The sequence below is a fragment of the Ranitomeya variabilis genome, chromosome 5 (genome assembly GCF_051348905.1).
Source record: "Ranitomeya variabilis isolate aRanVar5 chromosome 5, aRanVar5.hap1, whole genome shotgun sequence".
NCBI lineage: Eukaryota > Metazoa > Chordata > Amphibia > Anura > Dendrobatidae > Ranitomeya > Ranitomeya variabilis.
The window spans coordinates 541,557,265-541,580,320 of NC_135236.1; the positions used below are offsets into that span (position 1 = coordinate 541,557,265).

At 43.4% G+C, this 23,056-nt stretch overlaps 1 protein-coding gene across 2 annotated transcripts in view; it reads right to left on the reverse strand.

Annotated features, from left to right (window-relative positions):
• The window catches only part of ARHGAP26 (Rho GTPase activating protein 26), a 588,303-nt gene that overhangs the window by 420,869 nt on the left and 144,378 nt on the right, over positions 1–23,056 (reverse strand). For both annotated transcript variants that reach the window (XM_077265841.1, XM_077265842.1), the window contains exons 6-8: positions 14,298–14,408; positions 10,271–10,375; positions 9,803–9,932 (exon numbers count right to left, since the gene is read on the reverse strand). In XM_077265841.1, coding sequence (XP_077121956.1) covers positions 9,803–9,932; positions 10,271–10,375; positions 14,298–14,408 — 346 coding nt within the window. The remainder of the gene's footprint in view (positions 1–9,802; positions 9,933–10,270; positions 10,376–14,297; positions 14,409–23,056) is intronic.

Genomic DNA, 23,056 nt, shown 5'->3' on the forward strand with positions numbered 1-23,056 from the left:
TTTTTTTCGGTATGAGATAAAAATACTGTTAAATATGGCCTGAGCTGTGCATTACAATAGTGTAGTTTGTGGACCCCGATTCCCTACCTATGCTGCCGAAATACGTTACCAAAGTAGTCATTTTCGCCTGTCAATCAGGCTGGTCAGGTCGGATGGGCGTGGCTTCTTCCCCCAGATATTGCGTAGTTTTCCGTTGGTGGCGTAGTGGTGTGCGCATGTCCAACGTCCCCAATCCTGCACGGGGGGGTGAAAATAGCAGCGATGTCCGTTATTCCATTGGTGGTCGGTGGGCGCGGCCATCTTCCTTTGGCCGCGCGTGCGCAGAAGCGGCGCTCTGCTGGCCGCGGCTTCAGGAAAATGGCCGCGGGATGCCGCGCGTGCGCAGATGGAGATCGCGGCGGCCATTTTCCTGAAGCCGCGGCCAGCAGAGCGCCGCTTCTGCGCACGCGCGGCCAAAGGAAGATGGCCGCGCCCACCGACCACCAATGGAATAACGGACATCGCTGCTATTTTCACCCCCCCCGTGCAGGATTGGGGACCTTGGACATGCGCACACCACTACGCCACCAACGGAAAACTACGCAATATCTGGGGGAAGAAGCCACGCCCATCCGACCTGACCAGCCTGATTGACAGGCGAAAATGACTACTTTGGTAACGTATTTCGGCAGCATAGGTGGGGAATCGGGGTCCACAAACTACACTATTGTAATGCACAGCTCAGGCCCTATTTAACAGTATTTTTATCTCATACCGAAAAAAACGGGGTGATAGGTTCCCTTTAAACAGTTAGAAGCAACTTCTAAAGGAGCCTGAACTAGGCATTAAAACAGCACAGCAACACAGTGTTTGGGAGAGAAAGAAGCAAAATAAGGTAAATTCTATTACAAAAAAATCATAACTTTGCAATGTCCAGAAGATGATTAAAAGGAAATGCAGTTACTCTTTAAAATAAGGCTCTAGGTTCTGAGTAGAATCTCGCTCCATTCCATTTGCAAATCTGCAAACAATTCACCTTTATTGCTATGGGTACGGGCCTCAACTCGTCGCCCTAACTCATCCCAAAGGTGCTCTATAGGATTTAAATCAGGCGATTGGCTTGGCTATTGCAATAGGTGAACATTTTTCTTTGACAACCAATTTTTGACTAAATTGGATGTGTGCTTAGGATCATTGTCATGCTGGAATTTCCAGCCCCTGCCTACTTGGGTTTTACAATGTGGCAGCATAACATTCTCCAGTATATCCTTCTACATGGTAGCATTCATATTTCCATCAATTCTATGCAGAGGGCCAATGGCAGAGGCAGAAAAGCAGCCCCAAACCATGACATTGCCACCACCATGTTTCACTGTTGGTGTTTGGTACCTTACATCATTATGTTTTCCAAATGGACAGAATATTTAGTGCTTGCCATCACTACCAAACAGATTGAACTTGGATCCATAGGATCGCAACACCTTAGACCAATCTGCCTCTTTCCATTGGCTGTGTTCTTTGACAAACTCAAGTCGGACCTTCCGATTCTTTGCAAAGATGAAAGGCTTCTTGACTGGAACTCATGCATTCAACCCTACTACTTTTATCTGTTGCACAACAGATTGGCGACTCACTTTGACCCCATATTCTTCCTTAATTTCCTGCAAAATCTGTACAGCTCTTTGATGGACATCAGATTCTGACTTTTTCTTAATAAAGTGATCAACTTTGCAGGAAGTATTCCGTGGTTGTCCACTTCTAGGTTTGTCAGATGTTCCATAACCTTCTTTTTCTCTCTTTATCATACGTGACACTTGACTCAGAGCAGTTGAATTCTATAGCCACCTCTTTTTGGCTTTTGCCGGACTTCACTCTCAAAATAATAAGCTTCCGGACATCAGGTGATAAATTTAGCTTGGTCTTTGCCATGTTTTAACCAAAAAATACACCAAAAAATATGAACGCAAAATTTGACTACCCATGACAAAATATGCAAAACATTTGGTACAGCAAATTTTGAAAACTAATATCCAAAAGGAAAAAACAATGTCAAACAATTGTCATCCTTCTAGATTACAACCATTTGCTTCCGGTTTACTAAAATCACCATGAAAATGGCATCACAACTACCAGACAGAAGTATTCACACTTTTTAAAAAAAATGCAAAACTTTCGGTCACTACCGTATATGTATGGAAAACTAAAAAAACTATGGGGAGCCCGTTTCAGAGACAGTGGATCAGTGGAGCACAAAAATGGGGCCTCCTCATTTCTTAATCAGTGCATGACTGCCGTTAAGGAGGACCCGTTATCAGTTCAAAAGTGGACAATTGAATTTTCTTTCCTGCTGTTCCCGAGCAATCCATTTTTTCCTTTTAAATTCCCTGTATGGTTTCAAAGACATGGACCTTGTTATTTAGTTAAAAATGTTATGCTCTTTACCAAGGGGTTGCTGCTCATTGGATTCTTAGGGAGTATTTCTTTAGGTTGTGCTACAGTACCACCCGGTGAGCAACGCTCCTTTGGTAAAGACCATTAAAATTTGCACTGAATATTAAGGCCTGAAACTCTGAAGTGGTATAACAGATTGAAAAAAAAAATAGTCTGGGAATCAGCTGGAATAAAATTAGAGCAAAAACTGTCTACTTTTAACCTGGTGACTCCATCTATTCTTCCATCGACACTCAAGTAAGTGTGAAAAAGTATTGGTAAATGAAATGGTTGGGATAGATAGTGGTGACAACCTGTAATGCATACTGCAATTTAAAGGGTTTGCCCTGCCCGGAGTGATAAGTCTGCAGTCACTCTGTGTGACTGCAGACTTCTGAACCCCCCAAGTGCACGCACTGTGTATTCACCGATTTCTGAGCCAGGATCAGAGGGTATGTATGTGTAAGAGGGACAAAGACAGCGGGTCCGGAACTTGAGAGGTTGCATCCTCTGTTCCCAGGGGAAGCTTTAGTGAGGGGGACCGTCTTTTTTTGCCTGGGAGAAGCTGGAGTGAGGCAGAACTTCCTCCTGACTGAGGAGGGTGAAGATATAAAAGGGAAAAGTGAGCACAGCAGAGCAGTTTGGCGCCAACCCAGGGCAGGGCGCACATAGGTGAGTGGCCTGCTTTGCTTCCTCTCCCCCCGACAGAGTACCAGGCAGGGTCCTACCATCTGAAGAGGACCAACGCGCTGAGTGGAGCAGTGTGCCCAGCAGCAATCCAGAGAGAGGGACCACTGTAGAGAGTGCAGAGCTGTTGTGAATTTGCTTTTTGCTCCCTCTAGTGGTTACTAGTTTTTTGACTCTGGTTTTTCTGTCATTCCTTTTATCCGCACCTGGGTCGTTAGTTAGGGGTGTTGCTATATAAGCTCCCTGGACCTTCAGTTCAATGCCTGGCAACGTAGTTATCAGAGCTAGTCTGCTGTGCTCTTGTCTACTGATCCTGGTTCCAGTTATATCAGCTAAGTTTGCCTTTTGCTTTTTGCTATTTGTTTTGGTTTTGTATTTTTGTCCAGCTTGTTCCAAATCTATATCCTGACCTTTGCTGGAAGCTCTAGGGGGCTGGTGTTCTCCCCCCGGACCGTTAGACGGTTCGGGGGTTCTTGAATTTCCAGTGTGGATTTTGATAGGGTTTTTGTTGACCATATAAGTTACCTTTCTTTATTCTGCTATCAGTAAGCGGGCCTCTCTGTGCTAAACCTGGTTCATTTCTGTGTTTGTCATTTCCTCTTACCTCACCGTCATTATTTGTGGGGGGCTTCTATCCAGCTTTGGGGTCCCCTTCTCTGGAGGCAAGAAAGGTCTTTGTTTTCCTCTACTAGGGGTAGCTAGATTCTCCGGCTGGCGCGTGTCATCTAGAATCAACGTAGGAATGATCCCCGGCTACTTCTAGTGTTGGCGTTAGGAGTAGATATATGGTCAACCCAGTTACCACTGCCCTATGAGCTGGATTTTTGTATTCTGCAGACTTCCACGTTCCTCTGAGACCCTCGCCATTGGGGTCATAACAGTTTGCCAGGCCAGTATTAAATGTTTAATGCATTGCAGAAGAGGGATTATAAGAAAGAAGATTCTGTTTTTTTTTTTTTTTTCTTCTTCCCCTTTACCTCAGAGTGGCTATGCTTGCTGCAGACATGAATGTCCAGACCTTGATTACAAGTGTGGACCAGCTGGCTACTCGTGTGCAGGGCATACAAGACTATGTTATCAGAAATCCTAGGTCAGAACCTAAAATACCGATTCCTGAACTGTTTTCCGGAGACAGGTTTAAGTTTAGGAATTTCGTGAATAATTGTAAATTGTTTTTGTCCCTGAGACCCTGTTCATCTGGAGATTCTGCTCAGCAAGTAAAAATTGTTATTTCGTTCTTACGGGGCGACCCTCAGGATTGGGCTTTTTCGCTGGCGCCAGGAGATCCGGCATTGGCTGATCTTGATGCGTTTTTTCTGGCGCTCGGTTTACTTTATGAGGAACCCAATCTTGAGATTCAGGCAGAAAAGGCCTTGCTGGCTATGTCTCAGGGGCAGGACGAGGCTGAAGTGTACTGCCAAAAATTTGGGAAATGGTCCGTGCTGACACATTGGAACGAGTGTGCACTGGCCGCTAATTTTAGAAATGGCCTTTCTGAAGCCATTAAGAATGTTATGGTGGGTTTTCCCATTCCCACAGGTCTGAATGATACTATGGCACTGGCTATTCAAATTGACCGGCGGTTGCGGGAGCGCAAAACCGCAAATTCCCTCATGGTGTTGTCTGAACAGACACCTAATTCGGTGCAATGTGATAGAAAAACCGCAAATTCCCTCATGGTGTTGTCTGAACAGACACCTGATTTAATGCAATGTGATAGAATCCTGACTAGAAATGAGCGGAAAATTCATAGACGCCAGAATGGCTTGTGCTACTACTGTGGTGATTCTACACATGTTATCTCAGCATGCTCTAAACGTATAGCTAAGGTTGTTAGTCCTGTCACCGTTGGTAATTTGCAACCTAAATTTATTCTGTCTGTAACTTTGATTTGCTCACTGTCATCTTATCCTGTCATGGCGTTTGTAGATTCAGGTGCTGCCCTGAGTCTCATGGATCTCTCATTTGCTAAGCGCTGTGGTTTTACTCTTGAACCATTAGAAAATCCTATTCCTCTTAGGGGTATTGATGCTACACCATTGGCAGCAAATAAACCGCAGTATTGGACACAGGTTACCATGTGCATGACTCCTGAACACCGCGAGGTGATACGTTTCCTGGTTTTACATAAAATGCATGATTTGGTTGTTTTAGGGCTGCCATGGTTACAGACCCATAATCCAGTCCTGGACTGGAAGGCTATGTCAGTCTCAAGTTGGGGCTGTCGTGGTATTCATGGGGATTCCCTGCCTGTGTCTATTGCTTCTTCTACGCCTTCGGAAGTTCCGGAGTATTTGTCTGATTATCAGGATGTCTTCAGTGAGTCTGAGTCCAGTGCACTGCCTCCTCATAGGGACTGTGACTGTGCTATAGATTTGATCCCGGGCAGTAAATTTCCTAAGGGAAGACTGTTTAATCTGTCGGTACCTGAACATACCGCTATGCGTTCATATATCAAGGAGTCTCTGGAGAAAGGACACATTCGTCCGTCTTCTTCCCCTCTTGGTGCGGGATTCTTTTTTGTGGCAAAAAAGGACGGATCTTTGAGACCTTGTATTGATTATCGGCTTTTGAATAAGATCACTGTCAAATTTCAGTATCCTTTACCGCTGTTGTCTGACTTGTTTGCCCGGATTAAGGGTGCCAAGTGGTTCACCAAGATAGACCTTCGTGGTGCGTACAACCTTGTGCGCATTAAGCAAGGTGATGAATGGAAAACCGCATTCAATACGCCCGAAGGTCATTTTGAGTACTTAGTGATGCCTTTTGGGCTCTCCAATGCGCCTTCAGTTTTTCAGTCCTTTATGCATGACATTTTCCGGAAGTATCTGGATAAATTTTTGATTGTTTATCTGGATGATATTTTGGTTTTTTCTGATAATTGGGATTCGCATGTGGAGCAGGTCAGGTTGGTCTTTAAAATTTTGCGTGAAAATTCTTTGTTTGTCAAGGGCTCAAAGTGTCTCTTTGGTGTACAGAAGGTTCCCTTTTTGGGGTTCATTTTTTCCCCTTCTGCTGTGGAGATGGACCCAGTCAAGGTCCGAGCTATTCTTGATTGGACTCAGCCCTCGTCAGTTAAGAGTCTTCAGAAGTTCTTGGGCTTCGCTAACTTCTACCGTCGTTTTATCGCTAATTTTTCTAGCATTGTGAAACCTTTGACGGATATGACCAAGAAGGGCTCCGATGTAGCTAACTGGGCTCCTGCTGCCGTGGAGGCTTTCCAGGAGTTGAAACGCCGGTTTACTTCGGCGCCTGTTTTGTGCCAGCCTGACGTCTCACTTCCCTTTCAGGTTGAGGTGGATGCTTCGGAGATTGGGGCAGGGGCCGTTTTGTCGCAGAGAGGCCCTGGTTGCTCTGTTATGAAACCTTGTGCCTTTTTCTCTAGGAAGTTTTCGCCTGCCGAGCGAAATTATGATGTGGGCAATCGGGAGTTGTTGGCCATGAAATGGGCATTTGAGGAGTGGCGTCATTGGCTCGAGGGTGCTAAGCATCGTGTGGTGGTCTTGACTGATCACAAAAATCTGATGTATCTCGAGTCTGCTAAACGCCTTAATCCGAGACAGGCCCGCTGGTCATTGTTTTTCTCCCGCTTTGATTTTGTTGTCTCGTATTTACCAGGTTCAAAGAATGTGAAGGCCGATGCTCTTTCTAGGAGCTTTGTGCCTGATGCTCCTGGAGTCACTGATCCTGTTGGTATTCTTAAAGATGGAGTTATCTTGTCAGCTATTTCTCCGGATCTGCGACGTGTGTTGCAGAGATTTCAGGCTGATAGGCCTGAGTCTTGTCCACCTGACAGACTGTTTGTCCCGGATAAGTGGACCAGCAGAGTCATTTCCGAGGTTCATTCCTCGGTGTTGGCAGGTCACCCGGGAATTTTTGGCACCAGAGATCTGGTGGCCAGGTCCTTTTGGTGGCCTTCCTTGTCAAGGGATGTGCGGTCATTTGTGCAGTCCTGTGGGACTTGTGCTTGAGCTAAGCCTTGCTGTTCTCGTGCCAGCGGTTTGCTCTTGCCCTTGCCTGTCCCGAAGAGACCTTGGACACATATCTCCATGGATTTCATTTCTGATCTTCCGCTATCTCAGGGCATGTCCGTTATCTGGGTGATATGTGATCGCTTCTCCAAGATGGTCCATTTGGTTCCTTTGCCTAAGCTGCCTTCCTCTTCCGATCTGGTTCCTGTGTTTTTCCAGAACGTGGTTCGTTTGCACGGCATCCCTGAGAATATTGTGTCAGACAGAGGATCCCAGTTCGTTTCCAGGTTCTGGCGATCCTTTTGTAGTAGGATGGGCATTGATTTGTCGTTTTCGTCTGCTTTCCATCCTCAGACTAATGGACAGACGGAGCGAACCAATCAGACTTTGGAGGCTTATTTGAGGTGTTTTGTCTCTGCTGATCAGGACGATTGGGTGACATTCTTGCCGTTGGCTGAGTTTGCCCTTAATAATCGGGCTAGTTCCGCCACCTTGGTTTCGCCTTTTTTCTGCAACTCTGGTTTCCATCCTCGCTTTTCTTCGGGTCATGTGGAGCCTTCTGACTGTCCTGGGGTGGATTCTGTGGTGGATAGGTTGCAGCAGATCTGGAATCATGTGGTGGACAACTTGAAGTTGTCACAGGAGAAGGCTCAGCGCTTTGCCAACCGCCGTCGCGGTGTGGGTCCCCGACTACGCGTTGGGGATTTGGTATGGCTTTCTTCCCGCTTTGTTCCTATGAAGGTCTCCTCTCCCAAATTTAAACCTCGTTTTATTGGGCCTTACAAGATATTGGAAATCCTTAATCCTGTATCTTTTCGTCTGGATCTTCCTGTGTCGTTTGCTATTCACAATGTATTTCATAGGTCCTTGTTGCGGCGGTACATTGTGCCTGTAGTTCCTTCTGCTGAGCCTCCTGCTCCGGTGTTGGTTGAGGGCGAGTTGGAGTACGTGGTGGAGAAGATCTTGGATTCTCGCCTCTCCAGGCGGAGGCTTCAGTACCTGGTCAAGTGGAAGGGCTATGGTCAGGAGGATAATTCCTGGGTGGTCGCCTCTGATGTTCATGCGGCCGATTTAGTTCGTGCCTTTCATGCCGCTCATCCTGATCGCCCTGGTGGTCGTGGTGAGGGTTCGGTGACCCCTCACTAAGGGGGGGGTACTGTTGTGAATTTGCTTTTTGCTCCCTCTAGTGGTTACTAGTTTTTTGACTCTGGTTTTTCTGTCATTCCTTTTATCCGCACCTGGGTCGTTAGTTACGGGTGTTGCTATATAAGCTCCCTGGACCTTCAGTTCAATGCCTGGCAACGTAGTTATCAGAGCTAGTCTGCTGTGCTCTTGTCTACTGATCCTGGTTCCAGTTATATCAGCTAAGTCTGCCTTTTGCTTTTTGCTATTTGTTTTGGTTTTGTATTTTTGTCCAGCTTGTTCCAAATCTATATCCTGACCTTTGCTGGAAGCTCTAGGGGGCTGGTGTTCTCCCCCCGGACCGTTAGACGGTTCGGGGGTTCTTGAATTTCCAATGTGGATTTTGATAGGGTTTTTGTTGACCATATAAGTTACCTTTCTTTATTCTGCTATCAGTAAGCGGGCCTCTCTGTGCTAAACCTGGTTCATTTCTGTGTTTGTCATTTCCTCTTACCTCACCGTCATTATTTGTGGGGGGCTTCTATCCAGCTTTGGGGTCCCCTTCTCTGGAGGCAAGAAAGGTCTTTGTTTTCCTCTACTAGGGGTAGCTAGATTCTCCGGCTGGCGCGTGTCATCTAGAATCAACGTAGGAATGATCCCCGGCTACTTCTAGTGTTGGCGTTAGGAGTAGATATATGGTCAACCCAGTTACCACTGCCCTATGAGCTGGATTTTTGTATTCTGCAGACTTCCACGTTCCTCTGAGACCCTCGCCATTGGGGTCATAACACAGAGCCAAGTGTGCGCAACAGCAGCCAGGAAGAGGAGTGCTCCGTCCTGGGAGCACCAGCCACGAGTAGGTCAGCGTCCGTTGTCTCCCGCCACGTACCGGACACCGACCGCTGTCGCCAGAAGACAGGGCACTGTTGCCCATAGAACACCATAGGAAAAGATACAGTGTCAGCCGTTGCCGGCACCATCGACTTCCTAGCAGGAGTCACTGTTTGAGGAACTACTGATATAACTGTTTCACAAGAACTGCCGTTAACTGATCCTTTATTTCTGAACTCTGCATTTCCTTTGCAAACTGAACCGTTTATTCCCGTTTAACCCATTGCCTCCCTGCGTGGAGTATTTCCCTGTTATTAAACTTGTTAACCCTTGCTCTGCCTCCAGTCCGTTACTGCATCCCGCAACCTGCTTACATATGCGTTCTACATACTCCTGGACAGAGCCAGTCTAGTGGAGGCAGCCACGTCCCGTCTAACAATGCTGCTGTACAGTGGTTATGCCCGACTGGAAGCAGCACGCACTGGTCCCGGCTCAGAAAATGGCGAATCCCCGCAGAGCACAGTGCGTGTGCTGGGGGAGGATTCATAAGTCTGCAGTCACTCAGAGTGACTGCAGATTTATCGTTTTGTACCGGACAACCACTTTAAGGAGAATGGCAGCTCTCACTAAACCATTAAAACCTAGCACACAGGCAACACAAATGGATTCCTAACGGTAGCCTACTATAAAGCATTGATTATCAGAAGCAAGACTAAATTTGTAACCAAGAAAACCCTTGGAAGCTAAGTCGGCTTAACTAGAAAATTTCAATCTTTACTTACTCTTCTCCTGTATGTACAAGTACCCCTCCATTGTATAAGGACTAAAAGTTTGTTGTTCATGAGGGTTTTCTTTCATCTTTTTCATCAGCGCCTCCACTTCAGACCGAGTTCCTTCAAAGCGATCCCGAGTCTACAAAACATATACCGTATGTTATTTTCAACATTTGAAACCGCATTTAAGCTTTTTATTTATAACCTTTTTTTTAGCTTTTTTTGTAATCCCATAGAAAATCTACACAAAGCATGCACAAAAATGTGAAAATACTGTTTGTGTAATTGTTACTTTTGTAAACCTAATTTAGTTGCTGATCTGATCTGCACTTGAGGGATTTGATGATTATGGTAATTTACAATAACAATTTTTATATTTCTCTTTTGTGATCTTTCACTATAAACATATTACATATTATTTTATTCTGACTGATTAAACAGAAGATGTTAAGGACTTAAAAGTGCGGAAATCCTTACATTCTGGATACTGATGGTCAGCTGGGTCTTGAAGTCACTGAAGTCTTTGGCCAGCTCATAGCCATGATGGTAAAAAGTGAAGAGTCCTTGTAAAAAGGCAAGTAGCTGAAAACATGAAAAATAACGATATGGACGTGAATTACAATTTACACACTGCCATTCATTTTAGAAATAATAAACCATGGCAGGATGCACGCAGCATAAAACAAGGCACAGTGTAATAAATGACTGATTATGCTCATAGTGGGCTGGAGCCGCACACTATACCTCTGATCCCATACTGAATATGCTTCTACAACATTGTTGCATGTAACGTTGCCTGCTATATTGCCGCTTATTCACAAATTTGTTGCACAAATTTCCGAAAATCTGGTTGATAGATTCTAATTCAAATTCAAAGTTGTAGGGAGAATGTCACTTGAGAACCTTCGGCCATTATCCTTTCTGCATTTGCTGCGTGGAAGAATTAATGCACCATAAGCACATTAGTGAAATAAGATGGAACGATAGGAATTTTATTCCTATGGAATAAAGTAATCACTGGACAGAAACGTAAGAAACAACAAGAGGTCTTTACCGTGAAAGTGCTTTAAAGAGGACTGGTCACTAGGTCAAAAGTGGGAAGTTTTTTCTCTTATGTTATTATTGCTCCTTCCCTGAGCATTCCATTTTTCTATATATTTTTTTAATCTGCAATACAGTTACAGAAAGTTTTATTTGGTGGCAATTTCTATGGTCTTTAGGCTGTTTTGCACAATCACCTTGTGATCACCGCCCCTGTTGGTAAAGATCCTGAAAACAATTAGCACTAGAAGTGTATTTAAAAAAAAAATCCCCAAAAAACTAAATTAAAAGAGGTTGTCGACTACTTAAACATTGACCTGAGGATAAGTCATCAGTGTCTTATCAGTGGGGGTGTGACAGCTGGTACCACCGATTAGGTCAGTGCTCAGTTACGGAGCTGCTCCATCTACTGATAGTGGTCTCGGGCAGATTCTGCACATCCTCCCCCTAAATATTTGAATAGGGGGCAGATATGCAGTACCCAGTCACAGCCATCAGTAAATGGAGCAGCTCTGTAAGTGAGCACTTCTGGTCCAGCCAGCACAGAGAACAGCTAATTAGTTGGTGTGTAGGATGTCGCACCCCCACAGATCAGACATTGGTGACTTTGCTAAAGGTAGGTCATCCTAAGTAGTGGACAATCTCTAAGTTAGAAGTAGAAATAAAATAAGACCACAAACTGACCACTTTTGTCCTTGTGACTGGTCCTATTTCAGTTGTAATAAACCCCCACCAATTTTGTAAGATCGTGACAATTTCATCAGTGTGCCCCTGAGTGTTTTCTTCCCAAGAATAAGAGATACTAAACACATGCTTCTCTCTATGATGCTGTGCAGTGTCCACAGATGTGTGACCATTTGGCCACACACTGCTGTGAAAAGCTCATCAATAAATGTAAAGCTCAATGAATCTGCAAGGAACCTACAACTCGAGGATCATGGTAATCTGGCCATGAGCTGTTTGGTGGCAGCAACGTAACCAATGGCCTTGTACCTGGGAGGAACATCTATTAAAAAGCAGCCTTCAATTTCAATGCTAACATAATTTTGACATTATAATGTACCATAAGCTTTTAATGTGTTTACAAGGAAAATCTCAAAGGAATGTCTGTTTATAAGCAGAAGTAGCCGGAAACATATACACAGAATTAATGGCCTTGGTTAATCTGCAAGCTATTAATAAAGCTGTTGTGTACTGGTTTAAACCAGAGAGTATGTTCCCTTGTGTGAAGAGGAAATGGTAGCAGAAGAGGATCCTAGTTTCTAAATCTATGTGAACCTAACCCTAAGCCACATGGAAAATACATTCAGCACTTATCACTTCCTGCATCACAAAAAGCATGTGAACCATCCATGAAACGGACACTACAGTTAGTTTACGGTGATCAAACATGGATTCTCAGTTGTCCTAAAAGAGTCATAAAAGAATCTTCTATGTTCAGGTATGAATGGGGTCAATCGTGCATCAATGTGCATTAGCTTCAGGAGCTGCAGCACAAAATCAAGTAAGCAATTTTTCAATGGATCAGATTCAGTGTGAATAAGCAATGGGATGGGAAAACCATGCGTCATGAGCGACTTCGAATGACGTGTAGTCATCGGGGCAAGTCTACCAAGGACCAGGATCTCAAACAGAGAATGATTAAAGAACAAAACTCATCGAAGGAAGAAGGATGTCAAGAATTATTCCAAAGAACAGAAGGTGCACAGTCCTACAAATTGCCACTGAATACTATGCCACAATGCTTGTATAGACCGGTCGTCCCTGATTTTTACAGTCCCCAAATATTATTCCTTTAAAGCATTCCTGGGGAGAGGGGAAATGGGCTGTTCATACCATGTCAGTAACCATTCTAGTAGGTGTCAGCAGCTATAGACTATCCTGTATGCACGGGTTAATATTCTTGAAGAATGACTTGTGGAGACCCAAGGCACTACTAGATGAGTGTCTCTAGTAAAGTGGACATACTGTGTAAATGAATAAACGGTAATTAAGTCCACAGTGACTTTGCCCAATTACTTTTTCTATATGAAACTTTTATGCCATTGCTTGATTTTTAAGGACTGAATTGGCTGGTTTAAAATGGAATTTGTTGTGGTCTTCTCTCGTACAGAATTCTGACAAAGTCATTGTCAGCATTATTCACATTATGTTACTTATAAATGACAGGGGTATATATTGGGAGCATTCCTTGTCATATGCCACTGAATAGCCAAATTAACCGAAAAAAGCAGTCTCCTAGCCATTACTATGGACTAAAAAGGAATTCCTGAGCAGACCACCCTAAATAAGGGAAAAAAGGACCGTCTTTTAGCATCTGTGGGTCTATGGAGGCCTGTGGCTACATCAGAGTATAAGCCAGTAGCTTTACAGGCACACAAGTCACATATGCTCATAGTCCAACGTGAACACATTCTTAGAAGAATGGAAATGCCATGTGGCCAGTTTAAACAAACCTTTAAATGTTTTCATTCTTTAAAAAGAAAAAAAAAAAACTCCCACGAGGTCCGATTCGCAAGTTTACTGTCCAAGGTCACACTATGGTAAATGCAGGCCCATTTGAGTTTCTGTACCACTGCTTGAAGACTTGGACCATCTGTAGTTCTTCTAGACCAGACTTGGATCAACATAGGATCCATTCCAGTAGAGCGAGAGGAGATCCAGGCATTGTAGCCGTGGTACCGTCACTAAAACGTACCTATACATTAGCCTCATGAACTAGTGCATCATTTCTGACATTACAAAATAGAAACACTACTAACCTCTGAAGAGATGGTCACATTATTTTTCAAGTGATAAAACAGCAGGTTTAGAACTAGCTGAATCTGTAACCTAAGGCGTTATGCAAGTGTGTTCTCAGACTGTATTTAGCACACATTATTGCTTGCCAAAGAAAGAAAGATTAGTATACAGACATTGCTAGACCTTGTCCAAATGATTAATACCCTCCTCTTCTTGGATTTGTTCAATTGACGAGGGAATATTGGCTAAAAAAATAGATTATTTCTTGTTTTGGTAAAGGGAAAGAAATGTGAGTATGTGTCCCAAAACAGAAAATGTGGCCTTTTCTGCAGATTTGACAATCTCCAACCCACAGGAGAGCACTGAAACCTCTAATGGTGCATTTCCACAGCAGTTGGAGAAGGCTCCATTTGTCTGTCTTTGCCCTTCTTGACCTTCTCACCAGAGTATTCTGATGGATTACAGACTAATAAAGGGAGCTCAAGGAATAATCTAATAAGCAACAAGGTTTCAAAGGGAGCTTTCTTTCGATAAAGTTGTTTTGAAGCTTAGAAATATTTCTGTATTCAGACATCAACTGGAAAATTGCAGAAGAAAGGTTAAGGGAAGACAGATATTAGTTGAGATGCCATATACTGTAAATGTCACAAGGAAATGGCAAGTCACAAACAAAAAATACGTACTTCATTATAAGAAGAAAAAAAAATCACAGTAAACTTACCGGCTCCACAAACTCAAACATTTTCCGCTCCTGAACTTCATGGACTTTCAAAACATACTCCAGCGACACCTCATAGAAATGCTGCCTCATTTGGTCTACCTGACTGTCAGCCTGCCACACAGAAGACACAAAGTATCACAGAATAGCTTAATTATGTGACAAAGCAAGTGTTAAAATACACAGATAACGCCTTATCTGAGCACAGTCGCTCATCACTATTGGCCATCCTTGTGGACAAGAATTTCACAGACTGTACATACAGTTTTGTTTTTTATTGCCCCCCCCCTAGGTTACCAATGATTAGCGTGTATAGCGAGTGTATTAAATATTTGCCATGTTCAACGTCGCTCCAATCCTTTCCGGCAATATTTTAAGCTTTGCCAAGGATGGAGTGAAAGCCTCACCAAAAGCTACATTTTACTGTGGTTTGTAAGGCGAAATTCTAGAAAGAAATCATTAGATCTGAACATATGTTTATAGCGGATCCCCGTGGATTTACCCTGAATTTACCCTGTTCACATGTTCTGTATTTTCTGTGAATTTTGTTGCACAAAGCTGTGTAAGCGTCCCCTTCATCTGAAAACTCAGGGACTGAACATTGGTTCATTTCAATAGATTGCAGATGAATGAGACACTTGCCGAACTTTCCGCAAATAAGCAATGTGTGAACATACATTTATTGGAAAAGCCGTAGAGGAGGGTGTGACCTGAAAATGGGGGAAAGAGCTGTGGATAAATGATATAAATGACATTTTAGGGCAGGTGTTGTTCAAATGCTGCAAAGAAAGAATGTTTAAAAAAATAGAAGTGCTAATAGTATTTTGTTAATTGATAAAAATAAACTAAGTGAATGAACAAAAGAGATCTAAATCAAATCATTATTTGGTGTGGCCAGCCTTTGATTTCGGCAGGTGATTGTTCCAAACATCTTGGAGAACTGAACATGGATTTTCTGTGAATGGAGACTTGTGAAAGGCTTTTGTCTCTCCATGTAAGCCCAGTCAAACTCAATGCTAACATCAGCGCTCTGTCAGGGGGACATCACCACTTTCAGGACTTCCCGTTCTTCTTCACACTTAAGGGAATTTGTCAGGAGGTTTTTGCCATCTAATCCGAAGACAGCAAGAGACAGAGGAAGAATCACAGATTTCAGAGGTGTCATTTAAAATACTGTGTGCCGTTGTTTCCATACAATGAAGGTTTTATCACCTGGTGACTATCATTGCCTAGATTACAGCACAAGTGACCACACCCCCTTCCTGTGATAAGCAGCTCGCTGTCCATATACAATGCACAGAGACTGGTGTGGGCGGAGGCAGCTTTCTGAGCTCTGCTTTATGCTACATCTAACAACTCCGATTGTGTCACAACTGCTGCACCCACTAACGTAAGTGATTCATCATTGGATTTAGGGCCTCTTTTCCTACATTATGTTGCTCTCAGATGAGGTAGCAAAAACCCGATGACAGATTCCCTTTAATGACAATGGCTGTATGTTTGGGGTAATTGTGCTGCTGCAGAAAAAATTTGAACCAGACACCTCCTTGAGGGTATTACATGATGGATAATTATCTGCCCGTTTTTCTCAGCATTGAGGACACCATTAATCAGAACAAAATTCCCCACTCCTTTTACTGAAATGTAGCCCCAAGCCTGCAGGGAACCTCCACTCTGGTGCACTGTTGCCTGCAAACACTTCGTATTTAACCACTTGCAAGTGCACTGGAGAACAAACGGCCTTCTGTTTCAGCCAAATATTTCACATTTGGAATCATTAATACAGAGCACCTGCTGCACACCTCTTTGTTTTTGTGGATGCATGAGTCACTTGGCCACATTTCCACGTCCGGTGTGGTTGTGGCTGCAATTCTTGCATGAATTCGGTTCACTTCTGGACAGATTTCCCTGAACAGTAGATGCACATAGCTGAATCCCGCTGGTTACTCTCAGTTCTTCAGATTCTGGATGGAAGCAATCATGTTTCTCTCGTCTGCTACACTACATTTCCTTGACCAACCACTACATCTACAGCCCTCAATGTTGTCCATTTGTTGATGGATAGGAAACATTTTTAAGCTTAAAAATATCCCTTTAAAGAGGGCCTGTCACTTGCTAAACACATTTTTAGTCACGTACTTTATAAAAATCTCTAAGCTCCACTGATTCTGCAGAGCTTTTACATTTTCAGCTGCATTGCTCCATTAAAGAGATACGCACATTTGTTTCTTCTGTAGTGCAGTATGTGAAATCTCTGCCTGCAGACCAACTGGGAGGTTCTCAGTCGTGTCTGGGAGGGATGGGTAGAAGTGCATACCCCTGTGCTCCCAACGCAATACACCTTATACATTATCTTATAATATATTCAATACACGGATATCTTTGCCATTGAGCAAAATGGGGAAAAAAAGGGTTAGAATCAGGGGAGCTCAGGGTTTTCTACAAGTTATTTGATCAAATCTTATTTAAGAATGTGACAAGTCCTCTTTAAAACTTAAGACAACCCTTTCAAAACAGGATCTACTATTATCCATGAGTATATAGATGATTTATAAGGCTCATTCCCAGACAGCACTCATAAATAATTAGTATTTTCTTTAGCCCAACCATGACACTTCCAACTGTATTTCTAATTAATGAACCAGATGAATTCATATTCTTTATCCATCATCACCATAAATACTTGCATGTAGACCTAAAAAAACCAGAACTTGTTCAAGTTGTCTCAGAAAATGAAAGGTCTTGTTACGTTGACTCACATCTTGATGACATGAGTCCTATATAGAGGGTCATCTTTCTGTTTTTCCTTAGCACATTTACTGTACTGCAGATTTTAAAATATGAGCTCAACAGTGTATACAAACGAGGATATAATTTTATAATTAATCTCTGCTCCAAACTAATTATAAAGGTTGTTCAGGTTCTCCAAATACAAATCTATAAACCGGCTCTAACGTAAATTCACATTTTTCGCCACTAGATGTCAGCACAAGCTTAAAAAACGCAAAAGTTCAGACTAATCCCAATAGGACGGGAATGGAAGGATACACGTCTGCACGATTATGTAGCTCCATGAGGCTTCTTTTTTTTTTTTTTTAAACCATAGATTCATTCTGAAGTTTTGAACTGTTTTTTTCCAGATGTACTGTTCTTCGCCTCTAAAGTTCTGGTTTTCTGCACAAAAAAGGCATTAGAAATGTGCATGATGATCAAGGCATTATATGTCCAAGTCAGAAAAATTATCAGAGGGTGGAGACCGGATTTAAGGAGTTCAGATCAACAGATCTTTGCCTCGCAATATTAGCTCAATTATATGATAACGAAGGAACCACCAACACACCCAGCATAGGAATGACACCATTCAATTCAACTCAAGTCATGTTCCTTTTACAGGTAAGCTGCCTCCAGGGATTTCTGCCACTTAATCTGAGAACAGCATAATGTAGAGACAGAGACCTTGATACCAACGAGTCGTCACTGGTATAATTGCCGCAGTTTTGATAAAAATCACTATTATATCATCAGGAGATAATGTCAGTAATAAACCTGCTGCCAAGTAGCCCTCCATAGTCCTAAGCTCTGTATAACCTCACCACACCCCTGACTGACAGCTTTCTGCCTATGCACAGTGTAAACAGAAAGCTGCAAATCAGTGATGAGGGTAGCTTTCAGAGAACTGGTAGATCTGCAGCAAGTAAAACTGTGATTTCATCAAAACGACAGTAATGATACATGGCTGGAATCAGGGTCTCCACCTCTACAATATACTGCTCTCAGATGAGTAAAGGGAATCCTGCCGCCAGGTTTTTGCTAAAGGGATCCTGTCAGTGTAAAACACCAGGCTCCCTCATTACACAGAGTTACTATAAGGCTACTTTCACACTGGCGTTAACTGCAATACGTCGCAATGCGTCGTTTTGCCGAAAAAACGCATCCTGCAAAAGTGCTTGCAGGATGCGTTTTTTCTGCATTGACTAACATTAGCGACGCATTTGCGACGCATTGACACACGGCGCAACCGTCGTTAACGTTTTTTGCTCCCGGCGGTCCGCTTTTTCCGACCGCGCATGCGTGGCCGGAACTCCGCCCCCACCTCACAATGGGGCAGCGGATGCGCTGGAAAAATGCATCCGCTGCCCCCGTTGTGCGGCGGAGACAACGCTAGCGTCGGTGACCTCGGCCCGATGCACTGCGACGGGCCGAGCCCGACGCTAGTGTGAAAGTAGCCTAAGATGCAGTAAACAGAGACTGACATGTCAATCAAGCAGAACTGGGTAAAGGAATTAGGGCGGAGCCCACCAGTGGCCACTTGTCCCTGTGGAGGGTACTTTGTAAACTAGGAGGTTTCTAAAATGCAGCAGTTTTTTAGGATTAGACATGTCATTGTAATAAGTGATGTATTTGTGGATAGTACAGCATGAATCTGCTGACAGGTTCCCTTTAAATCCCAACAGATCGCGTAATATGTTCACAGGAGCGAGACAATGAGTAGTTGTGTGCGGCAATGTACACCAGTAACGAAGAACGCGGGATGTCTGCCAACAACATTATAGGGGATTACATCTCCAGCGCTCTATGGGTGAGGCGGTAACATTCCCAGCGGAAACTAACAGGCGGCATTAACTCACATTTATCAGCCACTCATATGTGCGCAGTGTGAATGTGTCTCTATATCATACACATATGTGTGCACAGTGTGAATGTGTCTCTACATCATACACATATGTGTGCACAGTGTGAATGTGTCTCTACATCATACACATATGTGTGCGCAGTGTGAATGTGTCTCTACATCATACACATATGTGTGCGCAGTCTGAATGTGTCTCTATATCATACACATACGTGTGCGCAGTCTGAATGTGTCTCTATATCATACACATATGTGTGCGCAGTCTGAATGTGTCTCTATATCATACACATATGTGTGCGCAGTCTGAATGTGTCTCTATATCATACACATATGTGTGCGCAGTCTGAATGTGTCTCTACATCATACACATATGTGTGCGCAGTATGAATGTGCCTCTACATCATACACATATGTGTGCGCAGTCTGAATGTGCCTCTATATCATACACATATGTGTGCGCAGTCTGAATGTGTCTCTACATCATACACATGTGTGCGCAGTCTGAATGTGTCTCTACATCATACACATATGTGTGCGCAGTCTGTGTCTCTATATCATACACATATGTGTGCGCAGTCTGAATGTGTCTCTACATCATACACATATGCACGCGCAGTCTGAATTTGTCTATATATTATACACATATGTGTGCACAGTCTGTGTCTCTATATCATACACATGTGTGCGCAGTCTGTGTCTCTATATCATACACATGTGTGTGCAGTCTGAATGTGTCTCTATATCATACACATATATGTGCGCAGTCTGAATGTGTCTCTATCATACACATATGTGTGCGCAGTCTGTGTCTCTACATCATACAAATATGCATGCGCAGTCTGAATTTGTCTATATATTATACACATATGTGTGCGCAGTCTGTGTCTCTATATCATACACATACATGTGCGCAGTCTGAATGTGAGAGCTATATCATACACATATGTGTGCACAGTCTGTGTCTCTACATCATACACATATGTGTGCGCAGTCTGAATGTGTCTCTATATCATACACATATGTGTGCGCAGTCTGTGTCTCTATATCATACATGTGTGTGCAGTCTGAATGCGTCTCTATATCATACACATGTGTGCGCAGTCTGATTGTGTCTCTATATCATACACATATGTGTGCGCAGTCTGATTGTGTCTCTACATCATACACATATGTGTGCACAGTCTGTGTCTCTATATCATACACATATGTGTGCGCAGTCTGAATGTGCCTCTACATCATACACATATGTGTGCGCAGTCTGAATGTGTCTCTATATCATACACGTGTGCGCAGTCTGAATGTGTCTCTATATCATACACATATGTGTGTGCAGTCTTAATTTGTCTATATATTATACACATATGTGTGCGCAGTCTGAGTGTGTCTCTACATCATACACATATGTGTGCGCAGTCTGAATGTGTCTACATCATACACATATGTGTGCGCAGTCTGTGTCTCTATATCATACACATGTATGCGCAGTCTGTCTCTATATCATACACATATGTGTGCGCAGTCTGTGTCTCTATATCATACACATACATGTGCGCAGTCTGAATGTGTCTCTATATCATACACATGTGTGCACAGTCTGTGTCTCTACATCATACACATGTGTGCGCAGTCTGAATGTGTCTCTATATCATACACGTGTGCGCAGTCTGAATTTGTCTATATATTATACACATATGTGCACAGTCTGTGTCTCTATATCATACACATATGTGTGTGCAGTCTGTGTCTCTATATCATGCACATGTGTGTGCAGTCTGAATGCGTCTCTATATCATACACATGTGTGCGCAGTCTGATTGTGTCTCTATATCATACACATATGTGTGCGCAGTCTGAATGTGCCTCTACATCATACACATATGTGTGCGCAGTCTGATTGTGTCTCTACATCATACACATATGTGTGCGCAGTCTGAATGTGTCTCTATATCATACACATGTGTGTGTAGTCTGAATGTGTCTCTATATCATACACATATGTGTGCGCAGTCTGAATGTGTCTCTATATCATACACATATGTGTGCGCAGTCTGAAAGTGTCTCTATATCTTACATAGGGCTGGACTGGCCATTTGGCAATTCTGGCAAATGCCAGAAGGGCCAGTCTGGTTGTAGGCTGCCTTGTGTGCTATGTTGTTAACAGAATCAATCTTCTCAAGACACCCATACTGTTAACAGTTGTGACGGAGCACAAAGCCGGTCACTTACCTCAGCATGCCGTGGTTATAATTAGAAATATTGGTCTTGTAGTAAATCTTCCTTTCCTCCATCCAGGTTAATATTAGTAATATATCACACCTGGTTATTGGGGACGTGGACACCATGGGCCTGTGTGATTTCAAATGCCAGGGCTGAATTTCATCCCCAGTCCGTACCTGATCATACACATATGTGTGCGCGTTTGATCCCCAACGATCAGTAAGTTATTCCATCTCTCATGGATAGAGGAGAACTTCCAATCTTGAGAGTACCCCTTCAACATGTCTACTCTCAATATACCTAATTATTACTTACAATAATTACCATTACTGGAGCACATTGTAGGGATTGTACACAATCAGAAAATCTATATAAATATGAGTCATGAGAATCAGTCATCCTACTCAGACCTAAATGATTACCGACATTTCAATAAGCTTACACTCATCTGATGGCCAAAGCATTGACTAACAAAACTTCTTTATTTTTAACCAAAATTTGGTTTTCAGTACAAGAAAACGCTCCAACATGACAACCGACAGCAGGTGTCTCCTTTCAATATAACTCGATGTCCACTGCCTGTTAAGTGTCTATACGTCACATAGGAGACACACGGACTGGTCTATTTATGTGTCTCCTCTGTGATGTATATACCGGTTTTTACGTACCGGTAATAGGATTTTACGGAGCCACGACAGCACCCCTACGAGAGAGGGGATCCGCCCACCTTCCGGACAGGAACCTACAGGATTTAAAGGGGCGGTCCCCCTCACCACTCCAGTTTGTGTTTCAGAGTATAAGGGACACCGCCCATTGAGTTAGTACATAAACATATATACTTAAACATTACTAAATACCATCACCTCTAAAAGAGTGATAACTAATTGCACACCTTCCAATAGAGTGCAGGAAACCAGTGATTAACTACGGGGGGGAATGTGCGGGTGCTGTCGTGGCTCCGTAAAATCCTATTACCGGTACGTAAAAAACGGTTTTCCTATCGCCACGACAGCACCCCTACGAGAGATTTTCAAAGATCAATCACCTGGGAGGGACTACAGTACTAAGTACTGAACGGCCAAAGGTTAAATTGGCCTCTGATAAGTCAAGACGGTAATGTCTATAAAAGGTGGAAGGAGATGACCAGGTTGCCGCCTTACATATCACGTCTATGGAGACGTCCGCTCTTTCCGCCCAGGATGAGGCCATGGCTCGAGTGGAGTGGGCTCTGATGCCATCTGGTGGTGTTTGGCCTTTGGCAATATAAGCAAGATATATGGCATCTCTTATCCATCTGGCGATAGACGCTTTCGTTACACTCACTCTCTTTCTCGGGTTCTGAAAGGAAACAAACAGAGCCCTACTCTGCCTCCCTGGCTCTGTTTTGTGGAGGTATTCTAACAGCGTTCTTCTAACGTCTAGCATATGGCATTTCTGCTCTTCAGCTGAAACCGGATTGTCACAAAATGATGGCAACACTATCTCTTGGCTTCTATGAAACTTGGAAGCTACTTTTGGTACATATGCTGGATCTGGTTTTAACACGATCCTATCCTGAAAGACCATAAAATAAGGGGGATCTACCGATAAAGCCTGTAAATCACTCACTCTCCTAGCAGAAGTTAGGGCCACTAGGAGGGCGGTCTTTAAGGTTAAATTTTTAATGGAGATTGAATCAACTGGCTCAAAGGGGGGTTCAGTTAAAGCATCCAAAACTAAACTTAAATCCCATGGTGGCAGACTGGGCACATACACTGGATTAGAGCGTACAGTGGCCTTAACAAATCTGGATACCCATCTGTTCCCTGCCACATCACTGCTATATAATGCCCCCAGAGCTGAAATTTGGACTCTAAGGGTATTTACTGCCAAGCCCAATTCTCGGCCTTTCTGTAAAAACTTCAGAATAGCC